The sequence below is a fragment of the Ascidiella aspersa genome, chromosome 5, assembly GCF_963924565.1.
Source record: "Ascidiella aspersa chromosome 5, kaAscAspe10.2, whole genome shotgun sequence".
NCBI lineage: Eukaryota > Metazoa > Chordata > Ascidiacea > Phlebobranchia > Ascidiidae > Ascidiella > Ascidiella aspersa.
In genome coordinates, this window is record NC_139451.1 from 27,477,594 (window position 1) to 27,494,334 (window position 16,741).

The 16,741-nt window shown below is 35.3% G+C and overlaps 1 protein-coding gene across 1 annotated transcript; it reads left to right on the forward strand.

Annotated features, from left to right (window-relative positions):
• The first annotated feature begins 8,420 nt into the window (after nt 1-8,420).
• LOC146145723 (cytoglobin-1-like) lies at nt 8,421-15,783 on the forward strand. The gene is made up of 4 exons (XM_083390255.1): nt 8,421-8,557; nt 11,371-11,496; nt 12,694-12,814; nt 14,666-15,783. Exons 1-4 carry the CDS (start codon nt 8,457-8,459, stop codon nt 14,792-14,794), a joined length of 477 nt encoding a protein of 158 aa, XP_083246381.1. The 5' UTR covers nt 8,421-8,456; the 3' UTR covers nt 14,795-15,783.
• Nucleotides 15,784-16,741: the final 958 nt, after the last annotated feature.

A 16,741-nucleotide genomic window follows, 5' to 3' on the forward strand; every position in this document is an offset into this window, starting at 1 on the left:
CATTAACAACAGATCAGACTTTACCTTTAGCAAAAGGATCAAATGTTACGGAAGGTAAAAACGAAAATTTAAAGAACAATGCATTGATTTGCTTGAAAAACTGATTTTTCCATATAAAATACTCCGCAGTCTTCTTTGAAGTTTAGTTTGGTAGCTTAGATATTTTAATTTGGGTAGTTTTAAGCGTGAAGTATGGATTCAAAATCATTTTCTAGTTGACCGTGACAAAATACCCCTTTAAAGATGTCTTTATTGATTTGAGTTTTACGCATCAATTGAATGTAAAAGCTCAAGGACATAAATCGTCCGGACGATCAACATAATATGCGTGTAGGCCTACTCCATGTAGCTTCACCGAAAGCCCGAGCACAGTTTAATGATTTGGTAAGGTTGGTTTTAAGTTAGAGTTCCGTACGCTTGTTATTTTTTCAAAGTGGTTCGTGACTGAAAAAGGTTGGAAAGCATTGCTTTAATCTGTGGGTAACAGCTCTGAACAAGTCTTTTGAAAATTTGAAGGGTAATTTGACAATGATATCAGCCATTTGCTAAGGTTCTTAGTCATTTAGTTATTTCTCTTATATAAAATACTTTTTAAATGCGAACCAACCAATATATGTCATTTTAGCATTGTTCATTAATTGAGTGAAGCGGGCCAACCAGTGCGATTGTTACAACAGAGGTAATTAATAGGGCGATTATTTTTCGACTTGTCAAAAAAAGTCAAAATTTTGTCAAAATTTACACCTTAAGTCAAAAATTGTCAACATTTTTTGAAGTCAGAATGTAATAAAAATGCACATAAATCGTTTACAAAATGAAATAAAAACATCTATAGTCACCTTTTTGAAATTGGTCGTTCATTTTTTTTTTAATTTATCGTTTAATTTTATAAAAAAAAAATAAGTTCTGATTAATATTCAAAATCATTCTAACTGTATTATATCTAATTAATTAGAGCAATATATGTTATACAAAACTTGTGATTGACCATGTCTAGGTTATTTAAATCAATAAATTTCTAACAAGTCAAAATTTTGTCAAAAAAATATTTTAGGTCAAAATGTGTCAAAGTTTTAATTTTCAGGTCAAAATTTCTGATTTTTTAGGTCAAAAATTATTTGCCCTAGAAATTAAATTCCGTCAAACTATGATCAGTAGTAAAGACACTACTAAAATTGGGCCCTCTGCAGTACAGGCCGAAAACTTCGTCTAAGAGCTTAGCATTTAGACGAAAGCCCGTAGACGAGATTAGGGCAGATAAGCGGAAACAAAATCAAGTTTCACCAACAACAAATAGGCTTTGGCAGCCAGGCATAGTCTTTGTTTCGAATTCCGCAAATGCTCAACGGTTCTCGGTTTGACCTGTAACCTAGTTTAGCAAAAAACGACTGACATAGCCGAATATTTACCTGACAAGGTACTAAAACTTTTTTGAGTGACACTGCTGTGCGACAAATTGTATTGTTTAGCATTAACGGCTGCTAAAAGGCAAATAGTAATCAAAGTACAGTGTTATAATGAGTTAAGAGTCTTACGTCAATGAGTTTTTTTTGTTTTAAATGATTTGACTTGACCTAGTTTTTCGGACAAATTACTTGGGTTAAAATGTAATGTTTTTTGAATAAGGTTTCGTTTTATAAACTTGGGTTCATTATATTAAGTTTTGTACATAAAATAATTTGCTTGTTATATGCCGTGTTTCGTGTAATTTTTTAGTTGAGTTATTGCTTATAATAATCGGACGAGACGGATTTTAATAGTTCACGGTTTATTTTCTCCGGACAATTAGTTGACTTGGAATTGACTTGCGCTAATTATGACTTGACTTCGACTTGGGTCATTTCAAAATGACTTGTTAAAACTGTCAAGATAGCTCGGTACATTCACCCTGAAAAAGCTGACCTTTGTTGGTCGTTGAAGCGTTAAATACCAAAAGCACGATCAGAGAAGCTATTTTGACTTATTAAATCTCCTGTTCGGCGAAGCGTTGCGCAACCTTGGTTTTCAAGGCGAGAACAAGAAACACGTATAGCAATTTACTTTCGATTAAATTTGCGTGTTGAGTTGCAAAATGTCACAAAATCAGCATCACGATTGTCACCTACGCAATGACGTGTGTAAGTCACGAACTAAATCGAACGATTTTCCTTAAAAATCAAAATAAAACATAAGAGAGATTTTTTTAAAGGAGTTATTTTAAGACAATGTGCAAAAGCAACCAATGGTGCAATGAAACAATTTTAAAGTACGTTTTGAAAGGTCATTTGAGAAGTTATTTTAAACCACTTAATCAAAAGACTGTCGGAATAAACAATTAGTTGCCGCGATTTTCATGTTTTCCAAAGGGTATACAGGTCAAGTTTGTGAAGAAAGAAGGGTCATCTGTTTCGACCTTGAAAAATGAGCACAGGAGAGGTTGAAAGCTTAACATTTGATCGTGTAGTTCAGTGGACTCCAACATTTTTAAGAAGCGACCCCAATTTAAATAAGACGTAATCAGAGTTTACATTGCGACCCCATTTTGTTTTCAGATACTAATAAAAAAATTATTAATATTCACTAGTTTTTACATCAAATCATCTCAGATACTAACCGGGTATCGGACGAGTGGCGATATTATCATTTAACATCGGGTATCGCCTCTGACGCGGTAATAATGGCTTGGCGTTTTATAGGTCGATCTTTACGGAAAATACCGTAGGAATTCCCAATGCAAAATGGTATAGAAAGAAAAAGTCATCGTTAAAAATTTATAAATTGTTTCTTACGCCTTTACGTTGTATGGCACCTTTTCTTTGCACTTGAATAGGTTAGACCAGCGGTTCATAACCAGTGGGCCATAAGAACATTTGAGGTGGGCCACAGACCAATTTAAAAAAGATTCAGTTTCATTTGTGTCACTATATTTAATTTTACAGGAATAATGGCTTGGGGAAGAATTAAAAATGAGTGTAAATGTATTGTTCAGCCGCAAGTATCTCACTAATGCACGGTTAAATAAATAATCTGTTTTGAAATATGTTCCGCTGTGTTTTGTTCCAAACCTATTTTACAGTTTTTTATTTCATAAAATTCTATTGGGCCACAGGTTTTTTTTGCAACGTAAATGGGCCACGAAAGAAAAAAGGTTGAGAACCACTGGGTTAGACGTTAGAGCAAACGGTTTCACCCTGCTATACTTTTAAACGTTAACAAAACTATGTGGCCCTGTTGGTAAAAATATTTAGGGCATTAAATGTGAGCCGATATTTCCCTTGTCAGGTTGCAGGACACTACATTCGGTGTTAACTGGACTTAAAACGGACAATCAGGAAATGTTTATTGTTGATTCGTAGAAACGAGAATGCTTGAGCAATGGCAAGAGCTGCCTGGCCGACACTAACTGAAAAAAAAACAGTTAATACTGGTATGCCTGTGTTTAGCACAAGTCGCGTTATTTTTTTCGGACAACGAAGGATGCCAGAATAAATAACAATCGAGTTTGACATCCGATTTTTTTAAACGAGTCTTGGATATTTTGGGCTAGTTAAGGGAATTTATGTGACGGCCATTATTATATTTTGTTTAATAAGGAAAAATCCTAAATTTTATATACTCATCAATGTCTAAATTTATTCTTTATCTGTATTATGGTGTTGTATGGTTGTAATTAGGAATGTCCAGATTCTCGCACTCACTATACCTACTTACTTCATTGATTATCGCCTTTTAAAAACACAAGCCAGAAAAATGCAATAGGTGATGATTAAACATCTTTGATTGTAATGCGCCGCTGCAATATGTTGTTTATCGGCATCTTAACCCGGAAGATTTGTGGTATAGTTCAGCTGATGGTCGTATTTTGTTTGTTTAAACGCGCCGTCGTTGCCATTGTGTTCGTGGCCCCACGATATCACGATGATGATAGATGACAACGTAATTGACGCATGAACTGCGCATAAAATTATTGCAGAACTGTTGCGACGAGGCACAAAGCTGCGATAATGCTGCTTTTAGCTTCTACTAGATTGTTATTGCGATAAAAATACAGAAAAGCAGAAAAATATTAGACAAATCAGTTGGTGAGCCAGTGAAAGGTTCACCCAAGAGCTACGAAACATTTCGATATTAATAGAATCGAATAAAGTAAAGTAAAGGGTTATATTTTCCGTGTTGTAATGACATGATTATCCTGACTTGACTTGAGTGTCACTGTTTTTACATGTTTTTTTTTTCTTAAATCACTGTTGTCAAATGACTTGACTTGACTTAAGTTTTCGGACAAATGACTTGGTTTAAAATAAGGTGTTTTCATTGTGCAAACGAAACGTTTTTTATAAGACTAGGTACACACATATAGTAAGGTATTTGGATAAAGATGTCAAAGAAAAAAAATTGGTACGCTGCCAACTAAAGAATGCCAATTAGATAATACCTATATAATTATTCAATCTAAGGCCAAAGGACAGAAAATCGTCTTTCGTTCCGTAATCCGATTCATAATCTAATCGAAAGATCTCGTTTACGGTCTTGTGGAGCTAAATTGCGGTAACGTTCAGCTTGTCCGCGATAAATAATACCTTAATTCGATTTTTTACGGTGCAAAATACGTTTTCGAATCAACTGACCTATTCAAAAAGCCTTTTCAATAGCCTATATCTTTCTTTAAAAAGTTTTGTGATCATTTATGGAACCAATAAGTTTGTTTTATAGCAAAGGTGGAATTATACTCTTTCAAATAAAGTGACCAGAGCGGCATTTGAATATTGTCTAACACCGAACTAGGACACATTTTGGGCGCTGTTTTGGAATCCTACCACTTTTTCTCTCGGGGGTTTTATTGATAATATTATCGAGTTCATGGTGCGAGTTAGCGTTTCGATTTGAAGGGGTCAATTAGTATTATTATTTTTATTCTCCCGTATTTATTTCTTCCGTGCAATTCAAATTTTAACAACTGGTTTCGCTATTAAAAACAAGTGATGTAGGAGTGAAGACCAGTGCCCTTTCGGGCGGTTGGCAAGTTACGGGTATAATGCGCCCTGCGACGTGACGTCCTTCAATGACTTAACAACTTTTGAAATGCAAGCAGCGTAAAATGAAATTAAGCGTGGTCATTAGAGCGAGTTGGTGCACGGTTTGGGCCAGCAGGGAACGTGGAGTTGTTTTGCACAATGTGCGCAAAATGAGCGCACATTTTAACATGCCTTTAAAAATGTGAGCACTTTTTGTAGAATGTGCACACATTTTAAAATGGCTTTACAAATGTTTCGCACATTTTTGAGTTTTTTAGTGAAGTGTTGTGAACGCATTAGCTATCTCAAAATTTTGGAAAAATTTGCGCACGTTTTTTGCACATGTTCGCACGCTCATTTTCCGCAAAAAGTGCAAGAAATGCTCGCATCCCCATCTCGTTTGGGCTGCTAGAGCCTCATTGCAGCTACCGTCACAAATACGTGTCTGCAGTGCGTTTGCGACTCTCAAACACGGCCTCCGTACGTTGCCTTATTTGCAAAGAAATGTGCAATTTGAGTTTTAAATAGCGACACTGACAATTCGCATGCAAATCGGATAAACGTATATTAAAGTTGAAGAGCGTTACTTGCATGAAAAGAAATGCCGTGACTTATTTTAGTTTTGCTCTACTTATAGTTTAGGAGCTGGTCGACACCAAAAATCGCCCGTGGCAGTATACCAACATTTTTTTTGGGTTAATATTTCTATTTTAAATCACTGCGGATTTACTTCTGCATTGCATAGATTCAAACCAAGACGATATTGTTGGAACAATTTTTCGAACTTGACCTTATGTAGCAGGTTTTAGTTCTTTTCAACTCGGCGGTACAAATAGCTTGACTGTACATTGCACTGCAACGTTAGTATATGCAGGAAAAATGTACCATTTGAAGTTGTGCTTTCCTGCCCTAAGTTACATGGTTAGCATAGGCTACACGACTCGCGTAAACTATATTTTGGTGTTGCGGAGCTCCATATGCTGCTGCGTTGAACAGGGGCGTTTCATACCAGGGTTTATTAACCAGAAGTGCAGACTGTTCCTTGGGGTTGCGCGGATGCTGAAACTGACACAGAAAAAAGATTACTGTAATTTGATTATTTTCTCAGTTAAATCAAATTTTGATATTGTGTTAGTGTGTTATCAGTAGGGCGATTATTTTTTTACCTAAAAAATGAGAAATTTTGTCCTAAAAAATTGAAATTTTGACAAATTTTGACCTAGAAATATATTTTCTTGACAAAATGTTGACCTAGTAAAAATACATTGATTTCAACAACGCATTGTTGTTTAAAGTACAGCATTATGTCTTGGCTTCGTCAGTTATGTGTTTTTATTGTTTTACTGACTACTGGTCGAAAAACATCAGTTATTTTTTTGCGTTTATGCAAAACTCGAAAAAAAATGTATTTGATATTTTTGTTTTTTCAAAAAGACAAACTACTATAAAAATGCCAAAGAAACAAGACGCGGGGGGGCGAAAATGTGGCAAGGAAAAAGGTTAAGAATCACTGTTTTAGAGCGATAATATGTTTGGGTCTTAACTTATGGCTATGTAAACACCTTTAAGTAGACCAACACAAACAGAAATCGTTGCGTATATCGTAGGTGCGGATTAGTCGTGCAACTTGCAAAACGTATGAGAATGAATGATAGGAGAAAATGTTTTATTACGTTTAAAGTTTGCTTATGTGTGAGCGATTGTATAGTAACGTTTTTTTTTCTATGCTTTTTTCTAGGCATATGTCTATTGCAAATCTGGTAAACAAGGCAATGGTGCTGCGTTTTCAGAGACAATGCAGCAGGGCAATGGTGCTGCGTTGTAAAATATAATGCACGCACTATTAAAAAAGCATAAAAGGGTTATCAATGATTTTCAACTTGTGCGAAAGACCGCCCGTAGTTTTTCCCAGTAACCTGAGAAAAAAAGCGGAAAAAAATTGGAGAAAAAGATGGACACACATATATTAGCTGTTTTTGTAAAACAAATTAAGAGATGCAGAACCTGTGTTTTTCTTCTTTTCGCTTCTTCCACGCAATGCAAGCACGTAATTCGTTTAGCGCCCTAAAAAACGCTGGTAATTAAATGAAAAGGCGGATGTGTATTGCGTGCTTACAACGTTATCCAGTTAGAACAAAAGCCATTTTGTGAAAAACAAACTGGGCTAAAACAATAAAGAGCTTGGGAGCGCGACATATTAGTGGTTTTAACGAAAACGCTTTAGCAAGTCAAAATGCTCTTATATAGGTTGGGTGCAACATGCTCTAAGGCAGTGCTTCCCAACCAGTGCGTCGCGAAGCTGTTTAAGGTTGGTCGCGAAGCATTTCTAAATCTTTCAGTTTCTATTAGATCGGGGAAATTTTTGCATTATTATTACGTAACATTTATGCAACAATGTAACAAATACGTAACAATTAGATGTGTTGTGTCGCATTAATTATTTCAATAGGTACGCCAATGGTAAAGATGCAGGTTTTAGCCTATGTAACTGTTATTTTTATTTCGAATTAGTTGCGTTCTAAATTATTGCTAAAAAAGGATGAATGTACATTATTTATTTTTTCATGTAGGCTACATTGTTTCTTATGTAATTTGTTTTTCGTTCGTTTGGTCATGTCTCATTGTGGCATTTGTGCGTCGCAAAATTAAACTTGCATTAAAAGTGGGTCGCGAACTGAAAAAGGTTGTGAAGCACTGCTCTAAGGGATATAAGCTGTTTTATTTTAATATTCCATTAATACAGACATTGCTTAATCGATACAGGCTAAAGACATAGTGGAAATGTGTCTATTTGAAAAGTTGCTAAAGTTCAGTAAGTATTTGCATCTGGATATGAGTTTGCGACTTGGTTCCTAATGTTTAGTTACACAAGCTGAATAGCCAGTAATTTATTATGATATGTGGAGGTTACATGAGATAGGTGGCCGCCGTTTATATTCCACGCGGCAAAAGGCATAAATCGTTGCGCAAACATACTGTGTTGATTTAGCCCCTTGGGTAATTGCGATGAAAATAAATAGTAGAATAATTTCAAACTATTTCTGTTCAAGACTCTAGTTAACAAGACGTTTTGGCTTAGCAAGAACAATGGTGGGGAAATATGAAGTTAGGTGAGTGTTGTTGCAGTAACCCGATTTTTTATAATAATACCGGTACCTCAAAAAGCGCTAATAATTTGAACTTTAGCTTTTTATTTTTAGAAAGGTGTCAGATGCTAACTTAGTCATAACAAACAACTTGGTTACGTTGGTATCAGATTTCAATGGCATATATTAATTCGTCAAACAAAAATGTGAGCTAAAGAAAAACTGTCAGACAAAAAAACGCATACAGAGTAACCAGGTTTATAACGATCAAGTAAAAAAAAATGCCAAAAAATGGACTGCTTTAACAAAACATATTTTCTTTTTGTTTGACAGATATACATCAAGCTTTTTATTACCATTGATTTAACCGAAAAATATGGGTCTTTCTGCTGCTGACATTAAGAACGTTCGCGATTCTTGGGGAGTTCTGGTTAAAAAGGCAGGCTTGCAAACGATTGGAATCGTCGTTCTACAAGGGTAAGTGTTTAAGAGTGCGATACAACTGTGTGTTGTTGCTAAAACAACAATCGCAAGCCGATTTGTTTTAAATAACCAGTGTTTTACACTATAGTTGTTTTTTAGCACCAAAAAACATTTTCACAATTACCTTACAGATTTTCTTGTATTAATTTCTGAAGGTGAACACATTTGAGCATGACATTCAGTTTACAGTGGGAATTTAGTAGTGGTATAATTTTTACCTTTTTTTTAAAGTATCTATCTACAGCACGCAAACGCATCCAATGTTTAATGCCACTCTAGCTCTAACTTGAAATATATCGTGCTGATGTTTGGTTAGGGCAGCAAGTTTGCATAAAAATTTTTTTAGCAATTAAAAAATAATTTCGCATGCAATTTAAGGACAATGGTAGGGGAAAAACCAAATATTTTTTGGTAGAATCGTTTTAATTCAATTACATTTATCAAACGGTAAATCAACAGTTGCTATAAGGCAGGGGTTCTTAAACTGGGGTCCATTGACCCCTTGGGGGTCCGTAAACTAGTTTTAGGGGGTCCATGAAGGTATAATTAAAATATTAGTGTATCTTTAAGAAGTAATCAGATTATTAAGGAAAATAATTATTCAAAAATAAAACGGTTTTGCAATGAATGTTTTTATACTTCATTTCACTTTCACATTTTTGGACCAAAATCAGCAAATTAATGAAGTCTATTTATATTGTAACGTAAATTTATGACGTCATTTGTTAATTTTTTTGCCTACAGTGGTCAACGCGAGATCAAAGAAATTTTAAGGGGTCCGCGGTAAAAAAAGTTTAAGAACCCCTGCTATAAGGCAAAGGCTTTGTTTTATTTTCAAGCATTTACAAATTGGCGCCTATTACAACGAATATACGTATCCTGATCGAAAATACTTAAAAAAAAAATCAATCTTGTTCCATTAAAAGTTTTGAAATAGAGTAAAGCACAAATATTTATCGGCTATTCCACGTCGCAATAGTTCTACCACTCATATATCTCATATCCCAATGTTTACTTTTAGTTTATAGACCGCCGTAAAACACACAATTGACCATTTGCGGACCACCACCAGGCCGCACGCCATAATTCGATTGCTAATAACCGGTAATCGGTTTGTTTGTTTTTATTTAAAATGTTCAATTCAACGCAAAGCTCGTGAAGGCCCTACGGCAGTGCTGGTTCTCATTTTTTTTTTACAAAAATTACGCACAGTCCCCAGCCATTTTTTTTAATGCTCAAGCGGTGCTCGGCTGTGTGTTTTAAAAAAATTGAAGCTTTTGTTTGAAAAGAGGCGAATTTACCTCTAAGGAAGATGTATATTGAGTTGATTTTTATAAGCACCACTAACAGCTCAATAGAACAACATTTTTTCAAGATAATACAATTTTTGCTACTCTTTCAAAGACTGATGGTATTTTTCTGTTACACCTCAGCCTGCCACATATAATTCACTGATACTCTATTATCCATATATGCTTTTATGCAAAATATCGATTTCCATTAGATTTGGTTTGGGTAACTTTGCAGCACAGTTCGAAATTTACCATATATTTTTACGGGCAACATATTTGGTGTGAAACGAGACTTGAGTTGTGCACTGAATACAGCGGACTGGGCCAGTTATCGCCCGACTCTACAGCTATAGTAGGATGGTATCCCTGCCGATCCCATACCAAAGTAATGTATAGGTAATTCGGCCATTATTTGTGATACACCCGTTTTGTGGCTTGAACAGTAAATTTCTTCCAGACTACTTTAACAACCAAAAGGTAGCTGTGTGTCTTTAATGTTTATTCAAGTTGGACCTGAAAAAAAAAAATTGCACATTTGAATGCCAAAAATCTTGCTTGTAAGATTATAGCAAGAAGGTCACTGTTGTATTCTTTGTCTAAAATATCGGCAGTGGTGAAAGTAGGCCGAGCGGAACGGCGTTTTAAAGAATTATCTTAAAATTACATTTTTTTAACCAGGCCATGTTTCCGTTTTACCAAGTCATCCAGCCATGTCCTTGACTGTATTTAGACTAAGATTTCACTTGCATATTTCTGCACGGCTTACTCTACTTTCATCCATGAATATCAGGTATCGATATGGTAATGGTACATAAAGTATTGGACCACAAGTCCCCAGTCGATTCGTTATTACAGCAAAACAACTTCAAGTCAAGTCATTGACAAAAAAAACGCAATAAACAGCAAGCCAATTGTTTTAAGTACAAATATTGAGATGAATAACCCAATACTATTTGATGAAAACACTTAGTTTTAACAAGTTGTTTTACAAAATGACCTTAGTCCAAGTTAAGTCATTTGAAAGCAGTGACTTTAGTCCAGTGGTTCTCAACCGCCGGTCCGCCAAATATTTACAATGTTATATCTCAATTGCAAAATGCAAGATGTTAAAAGCTTGTTCACCAAATTGAGAACTTCGCCAGTTCCGTAAGTTGCAGCATTGTGACGTAACATAAAGTTAATTGTCTACTTTGGAATTACCGTACGTTACAATGAGCAGTGTTGTGCCCAACTGTTTATAAGTAGGCTACACGTCGTTGAAGTCTTCTTCTTTAAGATAGTTGTACGTGAAAAACTTTAATTGAAGTTTCCAGTCTTTGCTTTTAAATTGCATACTTTTGTCGTAATTACATTTTGGTTAGATTTTGATTTTTAAAGGTCCACCGGTCCGCAAAATTTGTTTTGAAATTTCACCGGTCCGTAAGCTAAAAAAGGTTGAGAACCACTGCTTTAGTGCACTTAAGGTAAGTCATTGACTCTAGTCATTATTACAATACCGTGTTTTTACGTGTTAAGTTTGTTCAACGATGCCCCGGCTACCCGACCAGTGTTCGCGCAAATGGGGATTACAAAACCAGCAGAGCAGGCCTACAGTGTCGAGGAGCTGGTGACAAGCGAGAGGGTAATGACGCACGCGCTCAAGTAAGTATACGACTGTTGTTGCATTCGTCTTGCCAGCGAGCGTCTAACTTGGGGATGACCTTCACAACTTAAAATTGCAAGGGTCGCAACGAGAAAAGATAATTCTTGCTGCCGCTTTGGGACACCGTTGCAACTATGTGAAGAGACGCATAGTTGAATAAGACATAGCCTATCGCTATGGTTTTAAGACAGGGGTTCTTAAACTTTTTTTACCGCAGACCCCCAAAATTTTCTTTTATCTCGCATGGACCACTGTAGGCCAAAAAAATTAAAAAAATGACGTCATAAATTAACGTCACAGTACAAATAGACTTCATAAATTTGCTGATTTTGGTCCAAAATTGTGAAAGTGAAATGGAGTATGAATACATTCAGTGCAAAACCGTTTTATTTTTAATTAAATTGATTTCTTTAATAAATTGATTACTTCTTAAATAAACACTAATATTTCAATTAGACCTTCATGGACCCCCTAAAACTAGTTCACGGACCCCCAAGGGGTCCATGGACCCAAGTTTACGAACCCCTGTTTTAAGATAATTAATAAAACCAACCTCTTAAAATCTACATTTGAAGCAACGTTCTCAGAAATCTTAAAGTTGAATAAATTTACTTTTGTTTAAAATTCAATTCAAAAACGAAAAGTGTGAATTGGTTTTACTTTTTTGCGGGGCTATACAGCTTAAAACAATCGCCTTTTTTAAACTGAATGAACTTTAAAACAAACATTCCCGGCCTTTTGTAGTAGGTTGTGGCAAAATGAACACTTCAATTCCAACAAAATTTCAATTCCAACAAAGGCAGACATCCTCTTTACCAGGGGTCACAAACAGATCTGGACGCCGTGTTAATTAATTCGCCCGCGGCATATTTCCTCATTGAGGATAATGCACAGTTGTACAGTTTAAACAGGCCTATATATTGCATTAAAAAAATAAACGAGCTGGTTGTTTTGTTGTTTATTTTTAATGCATTAATATTTATAAACTTTTGTTTGGCGTTCCGCAAAACTATTTAACATTAAGTGTTCCGCGGCTTGAAAAAGGTCGCAAACACTGCTTAACAGTTATTCGGCCCAGGTATGGTGGCCCTGCAGTTTAAGGCAGTGGTTCTAAAAATATGCTATCTTGGGGCCGGTTTTGCTTTGTCTAAAAAGTTTAATTTTTACATCAACAAATAACGTGTGTACATTTACAGGCTGGCGGAAACAATCGACGGACTGCTTAAAGTGCTGGAAAATACCGACGCCGTGGTAAAAGCTTGCACCGAACTGGGTCAGGCCCATGCCCTGGTCAACGTCACACCTAAGCACGTTGACGTAAGCAACTTTTGCATCTTTTGAAAATGACCGCGGTTTTCCCTTGCGTATATTGTGTTGGATGCCAGGTTTTTGCGAACTATTGACTGCCATTTTCTATTGTTTTTAAGAAGGATTATTGTGCGGGTAGGACATATCATATCGTGATTTCAAATGCAAAATTATTTACCAGCCCTATAGTTAACCTGTAACAGCTTTTAAATGGCGCTAAGTCGGTTTAGGCGTTTAGCACTTGCTTCTACCGGTTGGCCTATGTTGGGGCTACCCTTAAAATCCCTTTTTTTGGTCAATTTGTCTTCTGTTACTCCACTTGAAGTTATGGCATTAATAGATCACTTCAAGAGTGCAATTCAGCTTGAATAAAACTTTTATCAAAATAAAACGTCGAGTTGCGAAGCCTGTAGTTACTGTAGTAGGATTAGCAAAGCCCATAAAGAATTTTAGGTAACAGATTTTATGTTTTGATTAACTCTTTATTAATTTTAACATGATACTTCTATATGGGCTTTGATATGTCTATACTACGTTAAACTAAAACCTATAAAAACAACCATAATGCTTCAAATTTTTTACTGTGTATATTGTTATTGTTATAATGCGAGAGTTCCATAGTGGAAAGGATTTGAAAACATTAGGATGTGCATTTTTTCTTCACAAAGAATACAATAAATTCCGAGTGAACAATTTGTCAACCCAGGATTGACTTAACGTGTCTTACGATTCCCACAACTCGTTACTTCTTTTAAATCAGCGGTTCTCAACCAGTGGGCCATGGGAACATTTTGAGTGGGCCACAGACCAATTTCATAACGCAAGATTTAATGAAGAATTAAGTTTTATTTGTGTCAGTGCACTTAATTTTACAGAAATAATGGCTTGGGAAGGAATTTAAAAGGAATGTAAATTTATTGTTCAACAGCTAGTATCTCACTAATGCAGGGTTAAAGAAATAATTTTTTCTCATAAACATTTATCGGGCCACAGAATTTTTGTGCAACGAAAATAGGCCACGAAAGAAAAAAGGTTGAGCACCACTGTTCTAAACGCTAATAATATTAAGAGATGATGTTGCGTTATTTCACATTAAATATCAATTATCACTCGACACCGCCGATGAAATAACGAAATTTAAACACGCAAATTACCTACAACATCCCCAGTATGCTAAACGTGTAGAGTTGACTGCTGATTACATAATATGCAGGATGTTTACGGTTACTTTTGCATTATCACGAGGCGGATATTTCGTGAAACGTTTTTTCCATTTTTTGTCTGTTTTGATTAACGCATTCGCTCGCCAATTACCTGGTAATAATGTAATGGAAGGGTTCTCAACTTTTTCCGATCCTAATTGGCTTTTAGATAAAGAAACCTTCTGTTTATAGGTATTATAGCAAAAGATAGAAAAAAGTCTTAAAGTAAATTAACCGTGCGCCATTGTTTTTGTATCTGAATCCTTTGCCTGTTATTTCTTGGGATAAACTGAAAATTCTACCAAATTAAACAATAACTATCAGTTTTTGAACTTAAATAAATTTGAATTTGAATAAAATTATATTTTGTGCAATTTAAATTATTTAAAGTCCATTGTATACGCTTTCGAACACTTTCAGGGGCGTAATGATATAACAAAATTCACAAATGCTTTCAGAACGATACTTTACCCTATAGATTATGTTTTTATTCTATTCGCGTTTCGGGTGCATTCCCGGGGACACCCGAAACTAGCTTGTACCCAAAATACCGATCTTGGAGACCCAATTTAAGTTTTACTCAATTTAGGATAGAATATCGGCTCTGATACGATATTATCGGACATCCCTAATGCCAAGCGCTTCTTAATCTTTTCAGGTTCTCGGCCCGATCCTACTGAAGGTGATCTGCGCTAATCTGGGGGTTCCCCAGACGTGCGATGCTGCCAAATCGTGGGGAACTCTGTATGGGATCGTTGGCGCCTGCATGATGGACGGGATGAAATAAAAACAGAAAGTTTTGGGCACTTATATCTTTTGTATGCATTTATACGGACACAATTTACACGACTGCAAAATGACACCGCCGTATACGAAAGACTATACCAGTGTTTTAATAACTTAAGTCAATCACTTACTAACTATTTTTAAATTACTTAACTTGACTTGAGACATTTGGCCAAGATAACTTGTTTACAACACTGCTATATAACGAATTGACACCTCCGCGATACGTTAAACAAATATTTTCCGGCTTGTTTATTTAAACATGGATTCTTTTGCCTTAAGCAATTACATTTTAGGGTAAAATTATGGCCAGAGCCCTAAATTGCTTTGTTAATCAACTTCTGAATGCCATCAATTTCATCTATTCGTTTCAAGTTTTCACTGATAGCGTCCAGCGTTGTTGGGCAAATTACATTTTGCGTATTTGCGGTATAATCATTTCGCAGCAGGCCTACTGTTTTTTATACAGTGGTTGTTTTCGCTGTGGTGTACAAGACGATACAGATACACATATATAGCTTTCGAACTGTAAGAAATGTACGTCTTATAACAGCGTGATACTTGTCGTTTTGTTATTTTATTGTAGCTGACAACTATAAAACGTTTTGGTTAAACGAATGTCAAGGCCTAAACATTTAACTTTGTGTGTTTGTTCGTTACGAAATATTCATTAAATTACCCATAGAGGGTAAAAAAATCTAATTTTTTTTTATTAAAATGCAGAATACTGCAGTTGCGACAAAAAGAGTAGTCATCAGTTCTATTAAAAATTATTTTAATAGAGTCTGGTTTTGGCATTGCCTTTTTTGCTTTCCGTGATACGTTTTTATCCCATTTGTAAATGAGTTTAGGAAATGTTTAATCCACAAAGCATTTAACTTTTGTATTTTAAAAGAATTAAATGTATGTTTCACGTGCAACACGCATACATTTAAAAAATATTGCGCTTAGTCGTCGTCTTGTCTGAACATTATTTACTCGTATACCTTTTGCCACACCTTTCATACATCACGAAAGTATTGCAAGCAAATATATTTCGGGCGTATCGCCTTGTATTTGTGAGTGCGCGTTTTTTGATAATAATAATAACAAATTTAGGAAACAGTAAAATTTTGATATTTACAACAACACTCCATACAGCAATCTAAATAAAATAGTGTCCAAGTTTAGCCAAAATAATGATGTAAAAGTTGAAATATTGTTACAGGTAAACATTACGATTTTATAATTACGTTGTTTCTATATTCAAAAGTTTAGGCAAGTTTATACGCAGTTATATTAAATATACTGAATGCACGTTTGTTTAGGTTAAATGACACTCTACATCAGATCCCAAACTGTGCCTTGTAATATTGTCAAGTGTGCCGTGAAACTTTTTGTAATTTCGGAAAATAAAGTATTTCTATTATAGGCATACACGCAAGCATTTTAGACTTAAATACACACTATACGTATTACAAATTAATAATATTAAGACATTTACATCTAGTTGGTCGTGTGTTAAGGGCGATTGTAAAATGACGCTATTTTTGCTCTGTTAAAAGTGTGTGCCGCAAAACTGTGTGGCGCGGAACAGTGGTGCAGTTCAAGAGAATTTTAATTGTGCCACGTAATATTTGTCATTTCACAAAAGCATCATCTATTCCAGGGGTGGGCAAATGTATTCATTGGAAGAGCCATTTGCAGAAAATACAAGTACCAGAGAGCCTCAAAATTATTTCAATACAAAAACGGTAAATAATGCAAGTTCAGCAATAATAACATAATTGTAATATAACAAAACGGTAATAATTAAGACAATAATAATAACGGTGATAACAAAATGACAAGTACAATATTTATCAATATCAGTCTTTTGTTAACTAACTCTTCGTATTCTATGTCTAGTGTTACATCATAAACGAAATGATGGCCTAAATAAAGAAAAGAGACGTCATAAACGGTACTC

What these genes read in the sequence shown, in the direction of transcription:
- LOC146145723 (XM_083390255.1), top strand. Translation starts at nt 8,457, where the DNA reads ATGGGTCTTTCTGCTGCTGACATTAAGAACGTTCGCGATTCTTGGGGA. An exon ending in GTAATGACGCACGCGCTCAA is followed by an intron (nt 11,497 to 12,693) that starts GTAAGTATACGA and finishes GTACATTTACAG; the next exon opens with GCTGGCGGAAACAATCGACG. An exon ending in TCACACCTAAGCACGTTGAC is followed by an intron (nt 12,815 to 14,665) that starts GTAAGCAACTTT and finishes TAATCTTTTCAG; the next exon opens with GTTCTCGGCCCGATCCTACT.